The sequence below is a fragment of the Acipenser ruthenus genome, chromosome 29 (assembly GCF_902713425.1).
Source record: "Acipenser ruthenus chromosome 29, fAciRut3.2 maternal haplotype, whole genome shotgun sequence".
Lineage (NCBI taxonomy): Eukaryota > Metazoa > Chordata > Actinopteri > Acipenseriformes > Acipenseridae > Acipenser > Acipenser ruthenus.
Window position 1 is genome coordinate 19,727,421 of NC_081217.1, and position 19,026 is coordinate 19,746,446.

The following is a 19,026-nucleotide window of genomic DNA, read 5'->3' on the forward strand; positions in this document are numbered from 1 at the left end:
GTTGGTAAATTCTCAAACTGTATCAGTGATATAGATCCTGACTGTGAATTGGGTCACATTCAGTAATATTAAATATACTGCAGCCGGATGTCCTGTTGCTCTGCACATGCATATGGCCTATGATCAGTTTTTACTCTTTGGAGATTTCTAAACAATAACAGAGTTTAACCACATGTAAAATCATAATCTATTTATCTTTGGTTTCTGTGGAAACGGATCACAAGCAGCCATTGAACTTCCTCTTTCCTCTATGTGAAAAATAACATCTTCCAATCATGGTCTGATTGAGAGCACTGAACACTGATGACCTTACCCCCCCTCCCCCCGCCCTGCTCCCCTAGCTACACCACTGCTGCTGACCTTCAGCACATGTCCTCAGAATCCACTGACCAGGAAGTAGATTGAGAGACCGCCATGCTGGTTAAATGCTTTGACCACAGAAGGCTGTCCCAACACGCCAAAGCTTTATCGGGTTTCCTGACAGTAACTGAAATCTAAAAAGGAGAAGTACCCACATAGCACTGCTCTGTTACTGAATGCAGATTTTCAACTTGAACAGAACAATGATTGGGCGATGGGCTTTCCTGCTTTTTCTTCTGATTTTAGGTAAGAGATTGAGTTTAGTTTACAAGAAGGAACTACAGAGATCGAGTCATTAATCAAGCACCTCTTGTAAGAGTTAAATGGGTACATGTTACATGTGAGAGTGTGTGTGTGTGCTTGCGTGTGTATGTGTGTGTGCTTGCATGTGTTTTGTATCTTTTGATACAAAACACATGCAAAATGAACAGTAAAATTTTGGTATTTCCTTACAGATTCTTATTGTGTAACTGGGCAGAAACCATTTACATTAAAGGAAGGAGAATCAGTGACAATATTCTATCCTTTGGACCGTTTGTTTTATAATCAAGTGATGTTCTGTTGTAAAGTTATCAATCCTGCTGGAGACTGTGCCAACATTGCTATTTCACATGGTTTTGTGCATGAGGCATACCGTGGAAGAGTATCAATCACACAACATTTGGGAAGAATGTATGTAACAATCCATAACTTCAATAGTCAAGATGCTGGAATTTACAGATGTGGTCTGAACGAGAACGTGTATTTTTCTGTTGCCCTTTCTTTATTACCAGGTAAAGTATATTTATGTATTTATTTAGAAGGGGTTGATAGCACTGACTATGGTTATAAACTGGAGGCTTGACAACTCAGTTTAGATCATGTTAGGTTCCTGAGCAGCAAACAATGGCAGCAGTGAGGAACTTGATAATCTTGAGTAATGCATTGTTCTATGTTTCACTTCTTGATAATATTGCAACATCTGGACATTGGTTATTTTCTAAGAATGGAAACAATTAGCAGCAGCAAACGCTCGTTACCCTGTGTTTCACTGACAAGATAACACAATCAATATATACAATACAATAACAAGACAATACATGCATGTGTGTTTGCTGGTTCTGTTAATTGATTAGGCTCCAAACATATCTCTCTTTACTTTTCTTCCCATTTTATAATGCAGAGAATGTTCTTGATGTTAAAGATACTGTTCTTTTTATAAACCTTGCACCCTGTAGCCACGCAACTCAATACACTGATAACACTAATAACTTGGTGGTGATAGCTGGGTTAAATACTGTGGGCTCTAATTATGAAAAATGTAAAAGAATCTGTTTTTAAAGATTCTCTGTGGTTTGTAAAGTGAAAATGAACTTTTAACCCTCTCTCACTGTCCTTAAAATGCTATGAATGGGGCTGAATGTACAGCAGGAATTGTGTTTTCTGGTGAGCTTGTTTCACAGTCAGGGGTGTCTTGGTGAGGGAGCATTGTATTTAATTGTTGCTGTTTTTGAAATTCTCAGCACTGTTGAAATGAAATGGATCATACCCCTCAGTGCTGTGCTGGGATTGCTGGCCATCGTGCTGATTTCTACTGCATTCGTTATTGTAACGTTTAAGAAACAGAAGCAGAAGAGTAAGTCTTTTTTCAAGCGGGGAAATACAAGCTGTGCAAGCTAACCTTTTAAATCCACATGTCATCAGCAATGTGGTAGCCTGAGCCAAATGAGTATGGTCTCACATTAACTGTTTATAGCATGCATTGATTATTATCACTTTTTTTTCTAACCTAGCTTAACTGTGTATTGAATTAGCTCCACTATAGACTGATTTCAGGACACTTTTGTGTTGTTAATTTTTCTCCAACTCTGTTTTAACTAAAATGCTTATCATTGCTTGTATATTGAAATATTAAAATAATTGCAAATTCAACTAACACAAGAAACCAATGACCTTTCTTTTTCTTTTTAATATAGCAGTGCCGAGGAGTTCTGAAGATATCCCTCCTGTATGTAATGTATGTTCATTTATTCTTAGAATTATAATGTGAACTGAAATGTCATTTCTTTACATGATCACCATTATTCCAATCCTTATTCATATACAAAAAATATGTTCCTATTTGAAAAAATAGATACAAAAATAGGGCTTGCAATTATAAAGAATTATTTTTTTTAACACAAAGGTGTTAAATGAAAGAACACAGCAATCACAGTTTGTTGTACAGCAGCTGTGACAGCTGAAGTTATTTTGTTGTTGCAGATAATAATAATAATAATAATAATAATAATAATAATAATAATAATAATAATAATAATAATAATAATAATAATCTTTCCCAAAGCCTTGTATCACTTTTTTTCTATATTTGCATCTCCATTATAGTCCCCACTAATTATATTTGCTTCTTGTCTTGCAGCAGCCCAGTGTACCCATTACCTACTCCTCCATAGCATTCCACTCAGGACCACCCGAAGACCCCTCAATGCTCTACGCTAACCTGCGGGGTGTGGATCATCCGGAGTTCCATTCTGGATCAGTTCCAGTATCCGCAGGAACAGTGGAATATTCCACAGTCGCAATCAAATTCAAATAACCAACCAGAGAGTTTATTTATATGGGCATGTCTGTGACTACTAGTTTATTGTTTGCTAGTTTGTAGTCTATGCGTGCCACACTCTGTACACAGTCTGTAGTCTATGCGTGCCACACTCTGTACACAGTTTGTAGTCTATGAGTGCCGCACTCTGTACACAGTTTGTAGTCTATGCGTGCCACACTCTGTACACAGTTTGTAGTCTATGAGTGCCGCACTCTGTACACAGTTTGTAGTCTATGCGTGCCACACTCTGTACACAGTTTGTAGTCTATGAGTGCCACACTCTGTACACAGTTTGTAGTCTATGAGTGCCACACTCTGTACACAGTTTGTAGTCTATGCGTGCCGCACTCTGTACACTGTTTGTAGTCTATGCGTGCCACACTCTGTACACAGTTTGTAGTCTATGCGTGCCACACTCTGTACACAGTCTGTAGTCTATGCGTGCCACACTCTGTACACAGTTTGTAGTCTATGCGTGCCACACTCTGTACACAGTTTGTAGTCTATGCGTGCCACACTCTGTACACAGTCTGTAGTCTATGCGTGCCACACTCTGTACACAGTTTGTAGTCTATGCGTGCCACACTCTGTACACAGTTTGTAGTCTATGCGTGCCACACTCTGTACACAGTTTGTAGTCTATGCGTGCCACACTCTGTACACAGTCTGTAGTCTATGCGTGCCGCACTCTGTACACAGTCTGTAGTCTATGCGTGCCGCACTCTGTACACAGGAGTTGGGCAAAAACACAATTTCGATATAGGAACGATGGATTTCTAATGGAAGCTGAATAAATGACATGCATTATGTGATATATAAAATCTGCTTCTTCCTCTTGAAAATTAGGTTCAGCCTGATAGGCATGACACACTGATGGACGGCAGGTGCTTCCATATTCAAGACATAATTACACATGTTTCATATATTCCTAAATTGCTGATGCATTTCTGGCAGCTTTGTTCATAGGAGATATTGACAGTCCAGTCTTAGTTCACCTGAAACCTGTTTTTGGATCTAGGCTGATCAGGAAACTAGTGGTGCTCAGTGATATTATCTAACCTAGAATGTAAATCATATGAACATGTTAGTAGTAATAAATAACCTCACTCTCCTGACCACAGACCAACTACGTCCATGTATGGTTATATTGTATATGGTTCATTCCCTTCAGCACGGATGTGGGCTCAGTTCTAAGACAGAACAGAGATGTAATTTTAAAAAAATAGGGTTAGAAAAAAAAGAAACATTTTTATATTTTATTTTGATATCTAAATGTTTTATATTGTATTGAACAGAATTTGTCCCAAATCAATGGAAATAATTGTTAAAGCTTGAAGTCATGTGCAATTTTTACATTTTTAATAAAATATTTGTGTTAAGCAACCTGTGTATGCAGAATAAAAACTATATGTCCTTACTTCATGTAAATATTCCTCAGTTCCTCAATCTAATAAAATAGTGCTATTGATTTTACAAACAGTTCTTCGGCAAAGAACATACCTACAAACAAATATATTTTTTTAGATATGCTTTTTACATAAGCATTACGTTTATTTAATATTTATAACAATATTGAAAGAAGCACTTCAATTTGATTGGAAAAGGTTTTTTCATGCTTTATTGTTTGTTTAAACAGAAAGTAGACACAATTCCTAAAAAAGCAGTAGCAATAAAGATCTAGCACTATGAATCAGAAAATAAGCCATCTTTAATGCATGTTAATCTGTGTGTTTCAATAACACAACCATCCTTCAAACTGCAGAACATCCTGCTAAGTAGATTTAGTAAATGTAAGACATGGGTAAGTGTAACGAGATAGTAATTAATGCACCTAGTTAGTATTTCAAAGCGTGTTCCTACACTGAAACATTTGTCATTTATGTCTCCTTTTCGATTGCGAATCCTGTCTTATGCCTAAGCCAGGAGGTGACGGGTTAAGCGAACTCCACTGCCTTGGCTAGCCCCACTCGGTTGTTGCCTCTATCAAAGATAGAATAGTATTCCCTCATGAAAACTTCTCCCAGGATCCAGAAATCACCAGTATGACCGAAGCCACTTTTGCATAACCCACCACTGACCTGTTATTTGTGCCAATAAAACAAAAGACATTGTAAGCAGAGAGTTTCAATGCATCAACACTGCTGCTGACTCCTTCTACACATTCCATTGCCATCCATTACAAGTTTGTTCCAATTACTTGAGCTTTGGCTGTTCCCATTTGGGAGTCTTTATTTTTAAATGAATTAAATTCCCCAGTAAAGCCTTACATTTCTTGAATGCATTTAGTTTAAGTCCAGATAAGACATCCCACCGCTACCACCACATGTAAAGGTTCAGCTCCCCAAGCCTTTGCACAGAAGATGTCAGGGTTTGAAACAAATCTCCAAAGCACCTTCAGCCAAGCTGTTAGCTCCATATAATCTCCTGGTCTTTCTACATCTCTTCCCTTGTTACAGCCCCCTTTACAGCATAATTAAACATACCGGCATTGTGTAAGCATACGAAGGCATAGGGAAGTCCAATCCATTGATTGTGAAGACCACGTCAGGCATCTTATCTAGGTTATCGCAGCTGGCAGCATACTGTAATAATGAGAAAATGAGAAAGTCAATCCACAACATAGACAGGTCACCTAGGTTTCAGCACTGCGGATAGTGCAGCAGTACGCCTGGGCTCTTGGATGTTACATCGTGTTTATAAACAAAGTGGAAGTTCAGGTCACTTCACAGTCTACTTTACTTGTTTCTGCCTTCAACTTTATATTCAGATAGTGTTGGTTTGCATTCTCTGAACTGAACTGTAATGGCTTCAGATTGCTGCTGGCTCAGTGTATTGAAGAGAGCATTTTCGCACTGCAGATAATTGATCAGCATTGACAGAGTTTCTCTGTATTTATAGAGGAAGGGTTCTCTGTGTTGGATACATTTATACATTTATAGCTTGTACATGCTCTGCTCTATTTTAAGTAAGAAGCAAGCCTCTTAAGCCCTGTTTATGATAAGAATGTTAATTCTAAGCACTATCAGATTAAATATTGGGTAGGAATCTTAGTGTGGGGCACAGTTACCATTCCATTGGATTGCAGTGAAAGCCCGACCATTTTCATAATGCTGCTGATCGCATCACTACTGCCAATCATAAGTGAGGTTCCAGTATCCAAGATAGCCTCGCAGACAGAGCTACAGGCAACAACTTGCCCATTGATCTTCACACTGCAATGGGGAGAAATATGAAGCTGTTTATACCAGGCCAGGGTGATTTCTGCCGACAAGTGTTGCCTGGAGTTGTCCTTCTCCGAAGAGGTTATATTTAAATACTCAGACCGTACCTGGAGATGGAGAGCGGGTTAATGGTGGTAAGTGTAAGCGGACAGACAGCTTTAAACATGTGGGTCATTCTGTAGGACAATGTAAATGGTGTGTTGTGCAGAAGAGGACTTAATGATTTTAATTGGTGACCAAGAGATTTTTTTTCCTATAGACAAAGTTCCTCGAAGTCCAGAGTGTGCTTTGAATCATGACCGTAAACAACTTGCCTGTCCACATTGACCTGCCAGTAGCTTTGGCTGGTGACGGGAACCCATTGGATCGCTCCAGTGTAATAGGAAGGGTCAATCCCACCGAAGGTCAGTACAGCCTGGGGGCCGGTAGAGGGGATTCTAAAACAAGAAGGGGAAAGAAGCAACACATTAGGGTAAATGGGATACGTCTCACTCCCTGTGATTGAGAGTAATCCGGCTAATCGAGCCCAATTTGTTTGTACCTGTTTAGATAGAAGGAGAAGAGGTCCTGGGACACCAGGTGTTGGCTCATCATGTTGTCAAAGAGGGGGGTAGCTTTACCTGATGCAATGGAAGGGTAAGCCAACCCAACGATCCCATCGAAGGGGGCGTAATAAAATGCATTTCCGGGTTCCGATACACTCAGCCCGAACTCCTGCTTAGGCACTACAATGTCAGCCACCTAAAATAGTTTTGGATGACATTGTTTTTAGTTATGTAATCAGAACAACAGTATTAGAAGTCTGCTTCAATTAAAATAATGATAAAAACCACTTGGTTTTGGATAGCAAATACAGTCCCATTTATTTCAGTAAGTAGGTTACATTAGTCGTCACAATCTACTACTGTTTAGATCATTAAAGCTGACCCTCAGGGCCACTTAGGAATGGGACATGGCTGATAATCTATAATGAGGTAGGCTACAAAACATACTAACCTTTACAGTGTCATAACCTAGAGTGCCATGCATGCTGCCTGAACTATACACAATGTAAAACACCCTGTTGGTTGCTTGGAAGGTAGAGGATGCATTTGGAGCAAAGGTGGCGTGGTTTGCTTAAAAGAAAAAAAAAAAGATTTATTAAATCTGTATCATCAAACCCTTTTAATAGCTTTTTACATTTCATTTATAATAAGTGGTGCATGCAAAAGAAAATCAAAGACAGGTGCAAAATCGTTTTCATGGTGGGGGGAGGGCGTATGTAGGCAAAATAAACCAATTTTATTTGTAGATGACCACTCACTGCAGGCAGGGCTCTGGCAGTTTATGGATGGGAGCCAGAGGTTTGAGGAGCCTGTATCAAAGAGCACCTTGAAGCTTTGAGGTGGAGTCCCAATGGTGATTATTCCATAGTACATTGACTGCAACGGCGAAAAAGAAAAACGAACCAACATTACTCAGCTGTAGCAAACACACTTAAGGCTTCTACACTGTGTATGCTTTTCTTCATACATTTAGTCGTTGCCATTTTTTTAAAAAATTTTCTCCCCAATTTGGAATGGCCAATTATTTTTAGGCTCAGCTCACCGCTACCACCCCTGCGCTGACTCGGGAGGGCAAAGACTAACACACGCTGTCCTCCGAAGCGTGTGCCATCAGCCGACCGCTTTTTTTCACACTGCGGACTCGCCATTCAGCCATCCAAGAGCTACAGCGTTGGAGGACAACGCAGCTCTCGGGCAGCTTACAGACAAGCCCGCAGGCGCCCGGCCAGACTACAGGGGTCGCTGGTGCGCGGTGAGCCGAGGACACCCTGGCCGACCTAACTCTCCCTCCCCCCGGGCGGCGCTCGGCCAATTGAGCGCCACCCCCTGGAAGCTCCCGCCCTCGGTCGGCAAAGGAATAGCCTGGATTCGAACTCGCGACGTCCAGACTATAGAGCGCATCCTGCACTCCACACGGAGGGTCTTTACTGGATGCGCCACTCGGGAGCCCCCGCTTCTATTGTTTTTGATTATTACTGTTATCCTGCATATTTGAATTAATCCCTAAATGGCTAGTCTTGCAAGGGGGTCATCACTTACGTCAAAGTGGTTGATGAGCAGCTCATTGCTGCTAGAGGGAACGGCGCTATATTTACTGATGGGAATGATGGGGTTTTCCTGCAGGAATTCCTCCAGCAATCCTTCTTCTTCTAGACGCTCCCTGATAGATTTCCCTTTCTGTAGGTACATCCTAAAACAAAAAAGAGGCACATTTTAATTCTCCAAACTCTAACAGTGATTAAAGCCAGTGGTGCAAATCCATGTTATTGTAAGCGGATTTAGCGGTGAGGATTAAAGCACCCGTGGAGTAACAGGATTAAGAAGGTCTTGGTTTAAAAAAATCTTTCTGACCTTCTGGTATAAAAAACCCATAATTTTTCTCCAATGATGTTGATTACAATATTCCATCACAACCCTCCAGTAATATATGTATATATCAAATATTAAATGTAGATCCAAAACCCATTTGATACTAACTAATTCCTAACTCCAGCTTTGCAATGTCACTTACTTGGTAAAACAGTGGGAGATTGAAAGCAAAGCTGCAAAGACAATCAGAAGCTTCATCCTGGCAGTTCTGTGGTCACTCAAATCACACTGTGTCCAAGGGGCTTTCGCCACTCTTTATATACCAGCCTTGGCTGACCTTGGACATTATCTCTGCAGGCCTGATAGTGAAAATATAAACACCCTTATGGACAAAGTTAAAACTCAGCATTTTCCTATCATACTCAAAGCATTCTTTAAAATTCCACAAAGTCATTGCGGTGTTTGCACGCGTTAAAAGCTTTTTAATTTGGCTTTTCATTTGTTTCTTTTTTTTTGGATCTAATAAAATTTGGCTTTGGTAAACTTCAACAACCTTTTTTTTTTTTTAAGTAGAACATTTCATGTTAGGTAAATATCCAGTTACTGGAATTTATAACAGCATGAATATGCTTGTTAGCGTAACACTTCGAATGTCCTTTTAAAATGTACTCTGCTACGGTATGCTGTAGTGAAAAACACAGGCAATGGTTCTTAAGCATAGTGAAAGCAAAACATTCATAAAGTAGTTTGGAGGTTGCAGTGGTGAGCCAGGATGAATAATAATTGTACATACCATAATTGGGGAGAAAAATTGTAAAATGTTGAAAACATAAAAAAATAAGACCCTTTACTAGGATGTGGGACAATCGAGACAAAACCCAACCCCTGCTCTTGATTACTTTAATTAAAATACACCTACTCAGTGACAAAGACTTTCAAGAAAAAATCATTATCTACTGCTTCTTCATTATGGGTCTGAATTCAGGTACATATAAAAGGATTTTATACATGCTCATGTTTGTTTGTCAGGATGTTTATTCCTGAAAATGCATTTACTGTTTGAGATTGCACAATTTAACTTTATAAGGTTTCAATATCCACTTTGTTGTGTGAACTCCAATGAGGTGCCGACCATATAAGGCAAATGTATATTCAAACAAAAAAAAGTCTGTTTGGGCTTCCGCTTACTTCTCAAATCGATCCACCAACCTTGATTTATAGATTGAAGTCCAAAAGACCAATTGATCGCTGTGGCAGAGCAGGGCTCTGCCCTTAGAAATACTGGCAGGGAAGGAGTTAAATTCTCCTCCCTGCCCAGGTTGATTGTGTCAGCTGGGAGCAATCAGTCAATTAATTATTCAATTATGGACTTAGCCACCTGGCATAAAAGGAGGCCTTAGCCTCCCAGTTGTAGAGAGAGTTCTGGAAGGAGAAGAAGCGGTTTTCTGTGTGTGTTGTGGTTTTTCATTTTTGCAATCCAGTGAAGGCAACGCCCAGCCTGGAAGCTTTATTCTTTTGTAAGTTTCATTTTGTTTGTATTTTGAACCTTTTTTGTTTGGCCCTTGTGCTGGTTTATTTTGTATTTTTGTTTATTAAAAACTTTATTTTGAACTTCTAAACTGTCTCTGAGTCTCAACCTCGGTCATCCTTGTCACATTTCTGAGCACCAAATGTGACAAGGATGACCGAGGTTGAGCCTCAGAGACAGTTTAGAAGTTCAAAATAAAGTTTAATAAACAAATACAAAATAAAACCGGCACAAGGGCCAAACAAAAGTTCAAAATACAAACAAAATGAAACTTACAAAAGAATAAAGCTTCCAGGCTGGGCGTTGCCTTCACTGGATTGCAAAAATGAAAACCACTTCTTCTCCTTCCAGAACTCTCTCTACAACTGGGTGGCTGAGGCCTCATTTTATGCCAGGTGGCTAAGTCCATAATTGAATAATTAATTGACTGATTGCTCCCAGCTGACACAATCAACCTGGGCAGGGAGGAGAATTTAACTCCTTCCCTGCCAGTATTTCTAAGGGCAGAGCCCTGCTCTGCCAGTCGCACACTCAAAATCAGGACAAGATTTACTGTAGTCTTTTAAAAAAGATTTCCTTCATTTTATTAGTATTACACGTTTTGACACAACAGGTCTTTGTCAGGTTCACAATATATATATATATATATATATATATATGCATTATAAAATAGATACATAGATAGGAAACTTAACATTGTACAGTTGTGCACACAGTGACTGCAGGTGCTTTTCTTAAATTAATCTTCCTTTGTATGTATGAAGGTAAATAAAAAAAATAAAGAAATACCTGTAAAGACAAATACCGACTTAAAGGCGTCTGTGCTTTCCCTTCTGTCCAGTTTTTTAGACTTACACAAGCAAACACAGCCTGGAGTTGTGCCACAAATAAACCTCCTTGAAACACGGAAAAGTAAATATTTATTTTCACTTTATTTTTCAACATTATCTTGTGTGTGTTGGCTGTGCCGTGCTATGTTACAATATAACATATATCTTTAAAAGGTGCAGTATCGGTATGTTACTGTACAGTTTTAACAGACTTTATTCAAAGCTCTCTTGATTGAAATCTCTCATGAGTAGATAGGATAGAGATTAAAAAAAAAAAAACACACAGAAAACTGCCGACTACCACTAACGCTGTTGGCCTCCTGAACTCTAACTGCCCTTAATTGTGTAGGAACTGTGTTATTTGATTGCCTTTAACTTTCACGTTGTTGTTGTCTGAAATGCTCCAGGATCATCCAGATTGTAAACTGTGCTTTAATACTAACTCTATATTCTACCCCAAGCCTTAAACTCACTATCAGATTGCAATACTGGTATTGGGTGGACTCTTTACATCCCTCCTCAGGAGTTAAGTAAACCCAGTACTTGGAGTATTCTGTTTGTGTTGTGAGAAAAAAATGCCTGGACTGGGAACCTTAATTAAAACAGCTGAATTCGCAGAATTACATTTCTTATTTTATCCTCTACATTGAACACTCAGTGCTGAAGTGCTTCGATGTACGTGCTCTCTGTATGAATTTAGGATAGGCAATATTCATTACAAATTCCAACTCAGGTTCCGGCTCAGCCATAGAATGTTGTCTACTTATTAACCTTTACTTTTCGATAGTTTGCTTAAACAGGAATGTAACAGTGGAATGACAATGAAAGAAATCTAACAAAAAATGTGATCAGTTTTTTTTTTTTTTTTTTAATTTGCAAAGCAATGTCTTGCAATACTGCTATTAATACTGACAGCAATAGAAATGGAGCATGAGTAATGACCAGTCCCAGTTCTCCAGTACACCTGACCTTGTGCTGGTCTTTCAACCAGTTTGTATTATGATGCACAAAGAGAAATCACTGCAGCAACAGGCTTTTTCAGTGTGCATTGGGAAACAATGCAGATTTAAAAGGTGTGCATGAAGACTGGGGTTGACAGCCACTGGTTCTGAAGAGCATAGTTTAAACAGCTTTGGCCAGTCCAACTCTGTTGTTGTCCCTGTCAAAAATGGAGTAGTACTGTCGGATAAAGACGTCCCCCAGGATCCAAAGCTCTCCGTTCTGGGTGGGGATATCCATACCCTGGATACCAACGTTGCACAATATCTCTCCATTGAACTGTTCCTGCAGACCAAAGAAACAAAAGACTCACAGCTGACAGATATATATATATATACACATATATATATATATATATATATATATATATATATATATATATATATATATATATATACACACACACACACACACACACATATATATATATATATATATATATATATATATATATATATATATATATATATATATATATCCATACATTGACAATGTAGGCTGAAAGAGATAGGGAGTAGTCATTCCGTTAATTGTGAAGACTAGATCAGGAAGGCTTGGCAGAGCACTGCAATCAACACTGACCTGTAAGTGAAAAAAAACTCATTGGAAAGGAACAGTTGCTACCTATCCAGATTGGACTCAAAGGCTTTTGTTTCAGTGATACCATTATTGAATGTAGTTGAAGGACTGATCCACAGAGATTTAATTTTAGTTCAGAGATCTGAAGCCTGGACACTGGGGAAAACAACGTTGCTTTTCTTTGTTTCTTCTGCAGTGCAGAGAGGCTCGGTTTCACATTGCAGAAGGACAGACCAGAGTCCCATTTTGTGGCAGAGTGCAGAGTGCCCCCTATTGAGCCTCCCACAGCACTCTACCATCATCCCACTGTCTAGTGAGTCACTGCAAACCCATGAGACAGTGCCCACAACTTACATCTCCATTCTGATCCATGGCAGCCCCAAGGATGTCAAGGATGTCATTCATGGCTGAGGATGGAGAGACTAAAAGAGAGGTCCCAGTGTCCACAATAGTGTCGTTGATCATCATACTGGAATAAAGAGAAAACAAGCTCAAGATACAACATGCTAGAGGGACAATAGCACTCATGTAATATTTTCAATTTAAATAATACAGACACAGGTGCATTCACAAAATTTTAAAACAATCTGTGTCATTTTTCTGCATCATACATCATTTTATTTCACTTATTGTGTTTTTTTCACTGCGGTTGAACTTTTAATTTCTACTTCCTTTGAAAAGTCTCTGGAGCCTTTACTCTGCCGGTAACTTACCTTAATTGACCAAACATATGCAACTTGCAAATACAATATGGCTAATATATTTGCTAAGGCCATTAATGGACATTTTAACTTCAGTACTGATTGCATCTCAACATTCATGTCCCCGTCATGTTTAAAAGGCTGAAGAAGTTTCATAGTCCTTCTTTTTTATTTAGTTGTGTGGTCTTTTTTATTATTACAATGTTTTACTTGAATCACTTTGTGTAACCATTGATTCAAAAATAGTCCAGATAGTGAGCCTACCAAGTTGTTTTATATAAAAGTGTAGAAGATTTCACTGGGGATAGCATTATAATGTCAGTGTATTACTCTTAAATAAATGTGGGCAGAACCATTAGATGACCATAACATTATTAGCAATGGCAGCCCAATGGATTTATAACAATGGTCCTGATACATCAGTATTCATCAATACACTGATACTCGATACTGTGCATTGGTTCATGTTATTGATACTGCACGTCAAAACGTGTGGTATTATTTGACCAGTTACGGCTCATATAATTGAAGCTGCCCTTTTACTGCCATTTCCCCCCTGAGTACAGAACGATGACATTGAAGATCTTTAACGGTGACAGGTGTACCTGGACTCTGCATTCAGATGCCTGAGGGCCACATTTTTTCAAAAGGTCTGGGATCAACCACCCATTAGGAGCTGATTTGGTCAAGCTATACCCTAGCCAGGATAACCCACAACGTGTTAGAGCATTTGTCAGCACCAGGATAACCACGGATTGGTGAGTGATGGAATCCAGGGTGATTTCCTTGTGCTGTAAAATGCTCTAAGTAAGAGTAAGGCATTAGGGTTTGTTTTTATAAGGATGTTCTTCACACAAGTCACACAAACACACTGAGCTTTATTTATTTGTACTGATTTTATTTAATAATACATCTTAACACTAGCTGTACAGTAGAGCACTTGAAGGTGAGGACTTTAGTACACTATTTGGAAAGGACGTGCAGGCAGCCTTCTTCAGACGTTGCCAGGGAACACTGTTGCCACCTCACCAAGTCATTCCCTGAAAAAGCTGGCTCCAGGGGGGGGATGTGGTCATTCAAAGAGTGGGAAGAGGACTGGTTTAAATAGACTTGGCCAGCCCAACCATGTTGTTGGTCCTGTCGAAGATGGAGTAGTACTGCCTGATGAACACATCGCCCAGGATCCAGAGATCTCCAGCGTTAGTCGGGATGTTCATAGCCTGGAAGCCACTGGAACATTGCTGGCCACCGTAGCTCTGCAATTAAAGAACAAGACCTGTGAGTGATCAAGACTTTGCCGCACAACACCAGCTACTTGGTGGCAATGGATGTCATCAGCATACAGTTACTGTGATGTCTTCTATTTTAATGACAGCTTATTTGTTTTTATCAAGTTGAACCAAGTCACCGAAACCAGGGCTGGAGGCAGGGTGGATACAAGTTTGGGCACCTCAAAGCTGTTCAGTCTAACTGATTGTTGACTGTAACCGAATAATGATGTCAATCCAAAAATGTTCATTATGAAAACGGTATGAAGAATCATATGTATTCTAGTGTTCCCTCTTCATTGTGCAGTGAATTACAGTATTCAATCCCGTAGAGTACTGTACAAGTTACTGTCACAGTGGATTGCACAGTAACAAACTATTGCATACCTCCAGAATGTAGGCAGAAGGCGGCAGGGTGTATTGAACTCCGTTGATGCCAATGATAACGTCAGGCATGCTGGGCACATTCTGGCAGCTGATGCCAGTCTGTCAAGGGAAGAAAGCCATTACATTGAGAATATACCACCAACAAATATAACACAGCATTATTAAGAATTAGATCAGGCTGTTTTGTATCCATTAACAAGTTTATACGTGCATAGCAGACCCTTCAACCTAAGTGTTACCGTTTTAACTAATCATTTATTATTGTGATGGAAAGCATGTTGTAAACATGTAATAAATGATTTATTGACAGCTACATTTCTTTTTATTTATTTTATTAATTATTTTAACAGGCCAGTCAACTAAGATTAAAAGATTCAACAGTAATTGACAACTGCACATCAGAATCAATTCCACCGACATGGAATCAAGACACATGGACTTACGGAGGCACCAACAGCACTCTGGATGGTGGCTATGGGGCCAGAGGGTCCGGCAATGAGGGAGGTGCCAGTGTCAACGATGGCCTGGCAGCTCTGGGCACAAGCCACAGTCTGGCCATTCACCTGAATGCTGTAATGCAAAAACCACAACAAAAAATAGTGTCAGGCTTGTTCCTAGTCAACAAAATGGCCATAGCGCCTCGACTGGATCAAAGAATGAATGAAGCGCTTGCAACACTGAATTGCTGAATAATAAGTTGTGTTGTTAGATGGAATGAACAAGACAAAGCCGTTCTGCAATATCAAGAAAATAAAAGCTCTAGTTCATGCAATCTTTGGGGGTTTTCATATGGACTGAAGCTAGATTATAATAATTGTAATAGTCATATAAATAAATAGCTATCCCCATAGTGTTAGCCCTTATAAACTGAAGGACAGAGAAACGTGTTCACTTACTAGTCCACTTTGATCTGCCAGTAGGTCTCAGAGGTGAGAGGAACCCAGTTGATGTTGCCAGTGAAGTAGGACTCGTCAATCCCACCGAAGGTCACCACACTGCCGGACTGGCTGTTGCTAAAAGGACAGAATATACACTGTTTTTGCTAAGTCATTTGAATACACTTTCTATAGGTACAGTTTGTACAGCTGGGTTATTCAGGATTTGTGTGATCCAGAGTAAATGTTTTCATTAGGCCATGATCAGTATGTTACTGACCAACTCTAGCTTTATGTTTGTTGCTTTATTTATTACATAGCCGAAATCCTACTAGCAATAACTTTGTCAAATGCATTTATCCTCCCAATCAAAGACGCGTTAACTACAGTGTACACACATGATGTTAATAGACTTCTATTTAGTGCTTGTATTTAGGTCCAAAACCTGAACAAGAACATTTTAGCTTCAGATGTTGTAAGGAAACTAATTTGATGTCTGCAGATGAGTGAGCACAATACCAATGGCTATGTTGGTAAGTTTCCATTTATTGATTCCAATATTTAAAAGCTGCACACATATACCGGTAGCTCAAACATTATTAGACACGACAATGTAGGACCTAGCTATAAACAGATAATAATCAGTTATGTAATGTTCTGAGAAAAAGCTCAGGTACGGAGACAGTCTGTCATCAGTAGAGGATTCAGGCAGCTTTTTCTCACTCGCACTCAAGAGCCTGTCTTATATATCTTACCTAACAGTGTGTGTGACGCTGAACGTTGTGAACTCTGCTTACACTATCAATTTGTTGACTCCTACAATGTCTAAAGGTGTGTTTGAGAGTCAGGCTGGAAGACTCACGGGCTCAGGTAGAAGGAGAACAGGTCCTGAGACAACAGCCCCTGGTTCATCATGTTGTCGAACACGGGGGTGGCTTTCCCGGAGGCCATGGAGGGGAACGCCAGGCCCAGGATGCCGTCGAATTGGGCGTAATACAGGAAACTGCCAGGCTCAGTTGTGCTCAGAGCAAAAATCTGGTTTGGGTCACTGATGCCAGCCACCTTTGAGGATAAACATGAAATGATTACTCAGTTGAGGATTTAGGATTTAATGTAAATTATTTTCACTAATATTTATTAAGCCTTAATAATATATATATATATATATTTTTACCATAGTGTTACCACACTTCTCTGTACCATTGGACTTTGTTAGGCCTTTCCAATGAATTATCTTTGTGCAGATTTCAAAAACAACTTTTATGAGGCTATGAAACAAAAATGCAAATGTTTCAAAGTAATTACAGTTTGACAGTAAATGACAGTATGTTGCACGCAGTTACCATGACTTACATACAACGAGAACACACCGTGTCAACGGATGTGACGCTTGCATTCACTCACGTTCACTGTGTCATAAGCCAGGAAGCCAGTCATGCTGCCAGTGCCATACTGGATGGAGATGTACTGGTTGGTAGCATGGTAGGTGGAGGAAGCAGATGGGTCATATTTCTTGTGGTTTGCTAAGAAAACAAGTGTAGTATAAGTTATCATGTTCTTAAAAAAAAAACTATTGTAATTTAGTTGACATACAAAACAAGTGGTGATCTTTGTATATTATTATTATTATTATTATTATTATTATTATTATTATTATTATTAGTGTAGTAGTAGTAGTAGTCGTATCATTCACTTTGTGAGTTGCTGTTGACTTCGATAAGAAAAAATGTGATTCTTAGTGAGGTATTCCAAAGAACGGCACATCAAAGGTGCCGTGATCTGCTGAGCATTTTGAAAAACAGTTCTTTAAACTCATTTTGACCACCCCTGCAGTAATTGGTTAATTAAGCATTAGAGATCAAACAGCAGCAGTTGGATCAATACGGGCAGGTGTTCTACTGCTAGCTGGAAACCTACAAGCATTAATTATGCTGTACTAATTAAGCAGATGAGGAAAGTCTTATTGCATAATCATTGCTTTCTCTGGATGCTTTGGGTGTAGTCAAGTACTCCTTACTTACTGCAGGCATAGCTGTTGCAATAGACAGAGGGCACCCAGAGGTTGGAAGATCCAGTGTCAAAGATGACCTTGAAGGACTGGGGTGGGGTTCCAATGGAGATGACTCCAAAGTAGGACATCTAGGCATGAGAAAAACACATACAAATAATGTGACTACCCTTATAAACGTTTACCATAGTAAAAGCATAGCAAAGTGTTTTAAAGCATACGGAAAGCATGGTAAAGTCTAGGTAAGCACTGTAAAGAATAGCGAGGTATGGTAAAGCATATTAACAAACATGGCAAACCAGTGTGAACTATAGTAAATGCTGAGTAGAGCCAATGAAAAAGCATGGTGAAAGTGCAGAAAATACTGTGCAAAAATACTGTGGCCTGAAATACAGAATTACTTAGTTAAATCTTTTAACAGCGGTAATTAGAGGTAATTTATACTTTTTACTAATTTAAATAACTGTACTTACATCCATGTAGTTGACCATGGGCTCGTTTGCGGTCTGGGCAAAGTCCTGGTATTTGGAATAAGGGTTATAGTGGTTTCTCTTCAGGAAATCCTCCAGCAAACCTTTCTCCTGCAGGATGTCCCTGACAGACTTCCCCTTCTCCAGTGGTACCCTGAAACAAGAGTCAGGGTTCTTTTCATTATTTTCATTTCTCTCTCTCTCTCTCTCTCTCTCTCTCTCTCTCTCTCTCTCTCTCTCTCTCTCTCTCTCTCTCTCTCTCTCTCTCTCTCTGTATCCCTATAGAGTATGCTAAGTTTCTAACACACTAGTCAATTGGTTATATACAGTAGTTCTAAACTGTGGTATACGAGGGGCCAAGATCCACTGGAACATTGTACTTTTTTCCAGTCTATTAAATAAACTACCGGTACCAAGTGTTAGACCAGGACTTGAAATTTAACAGTTTAAAACTTTTTGTTGATTTCTGCAGGAAGCTTTCCTGAGCTGTGCTCCCAAATTAAAGAGACAAGCATTTAATTATATATGAGAAGATAAATGAAACTTACTTGAAAAAGCACTCGGAAAGCCCGACCAGGGCAATCAATACAAGCCACTTCATTTTCTTTACTTCTGTCGAGTAGATTCAGGACTTAAGAAACTTTTCGGAACCTACTGAAAAGTCTCAAAGTGTCTCCTTATGTACCTGTCAATCCCGATAAGATGTGTGATGTATAATCAAGTTTTTCCTTTGACCCTAAATGTCACAGTGATATGAATATTTTCTGGAAAGCTTATCAAAATTTGTACCTTGATTGCCACAATCAGATGGAAACAGTTTGGCTCCAGTTGAAGGTATTGTTCATTTAGTCTCAAGATGAAGGTG

At 39.3% G+C, this 19,026-nt stretch overlaps 2 protein-coding genes across 2 annotated transcripts; both read right to left on the minus strand.

Annotated features, from left to right (window-relative positions):
* Nucleotides 1-4,592: 4,592 nt before the first annotated feature.
* Nucleotides 4,593-8,855, minus strand: LOC131702098 (pepsin A-like). The gene is made up of 9 exons (XM_059003951.1): nucleotides 8,719-8,855; nucleotides 8,247-8,397; nucleotides 7,466-7,583; nucleotides 7,159-7,277; nucleotides 6,704-6,903; nucleotides 6,477-6,599; nucleotides 6,009-6,153; nucleotides 5,425-5,523; nucleotides 4,593-5,019 (listed from the first exon to the last, which is right to left on the minus strand). Exons 1-9 carry the CDS (start codon nucleotides 8,772-8,774, stop codon nucleotides 4,876-4,878), a joined length of 1,155 nt encoding a protein of 384 aa, XP_058859934.1. The 5' UTR covers nucleotides 8,775-8,855; the 3' UTR covers nucleotides 4,593-4,875.
* A 3,141-nt stretch (nucleotides 8,856-11,996) lies between these two features.
* On the minus strand, nucleotides 11,997-18,762 carry LOC117426738 (pepsin A-like). The gene is made up of 9 exons (XM_059003952.1): nucleotides 18,710-18,762; nucleotides 18,165-18,315; nucleotides 17,705-17,822; nucleotides 17,088-17,206; nucleotides 16,546-16,745; nucleotides 15,705-15,821; nucleotides 15,252-15,378; nucleotides 14,809-14,907; nucleotides 11,997-12,158 (listed from the first exon to the last, which is right to left on the minus strand). The coding sequence occupies exons 1-9, from the start codon at nucleotides 18,760-18,762 to the stop codon at nucleotides 11,997-11,999; spliced, it is 1,146 nt and encodes a 381-aa protein (XP_058859935.1).
* Between the last annotated feature and the right edge of the window lie 264 nt (nucleotides 18,763-19,026).

Excerpts from the sequence above, each read along its gene's own strand:
- LOC131702098 (XM_059003951.1), bottom strand. The coding sequence starts at position 8,774 with ATGAAGCTTCTGATTGTCTTTGCAGCTTTGCTTTCAATCTCCCACTGT. Across the intron at positions 8,398-8,718 it reads ATCTCCCACTGTTTTACCAA|GATGTACCTACAGAAAGGGA; the intron begins GTAAGTGACATT and ends TTTTTGTTTTAG. Across the intron at positions 6,154-6,476 it reads TGGCAGGTCAATGTGGACAG|TGTGAAGATCAATGGGCAAG; the intron begins GCAAGTTGTTTA and ends TCCCCATTGCAG.
- LOC117426738 (XM_059003952.1), bottom strand. The coding sequence starts at position 18,762 with ATGAAGTGGCTTGTATTGATTGCCCTGGTCGGGCTTTCCGAGTGCTTT. Across the intron at positions 17,207-17,704 it reads TTGCAACAGCTATGCCTGCA|CAAACCACAAGAAATATGAC; the intron begins GTAAGTAAGGAG and ends TTGTTTTCTTAG. Across the intron at positions 15,379-15,704 it reads TGGCAGATCAAAGTGGACTA|CATTCAGGTGAATGGCCAGA; the intron begins GTAAGTGAACAC and ends TTTGCATTACAG.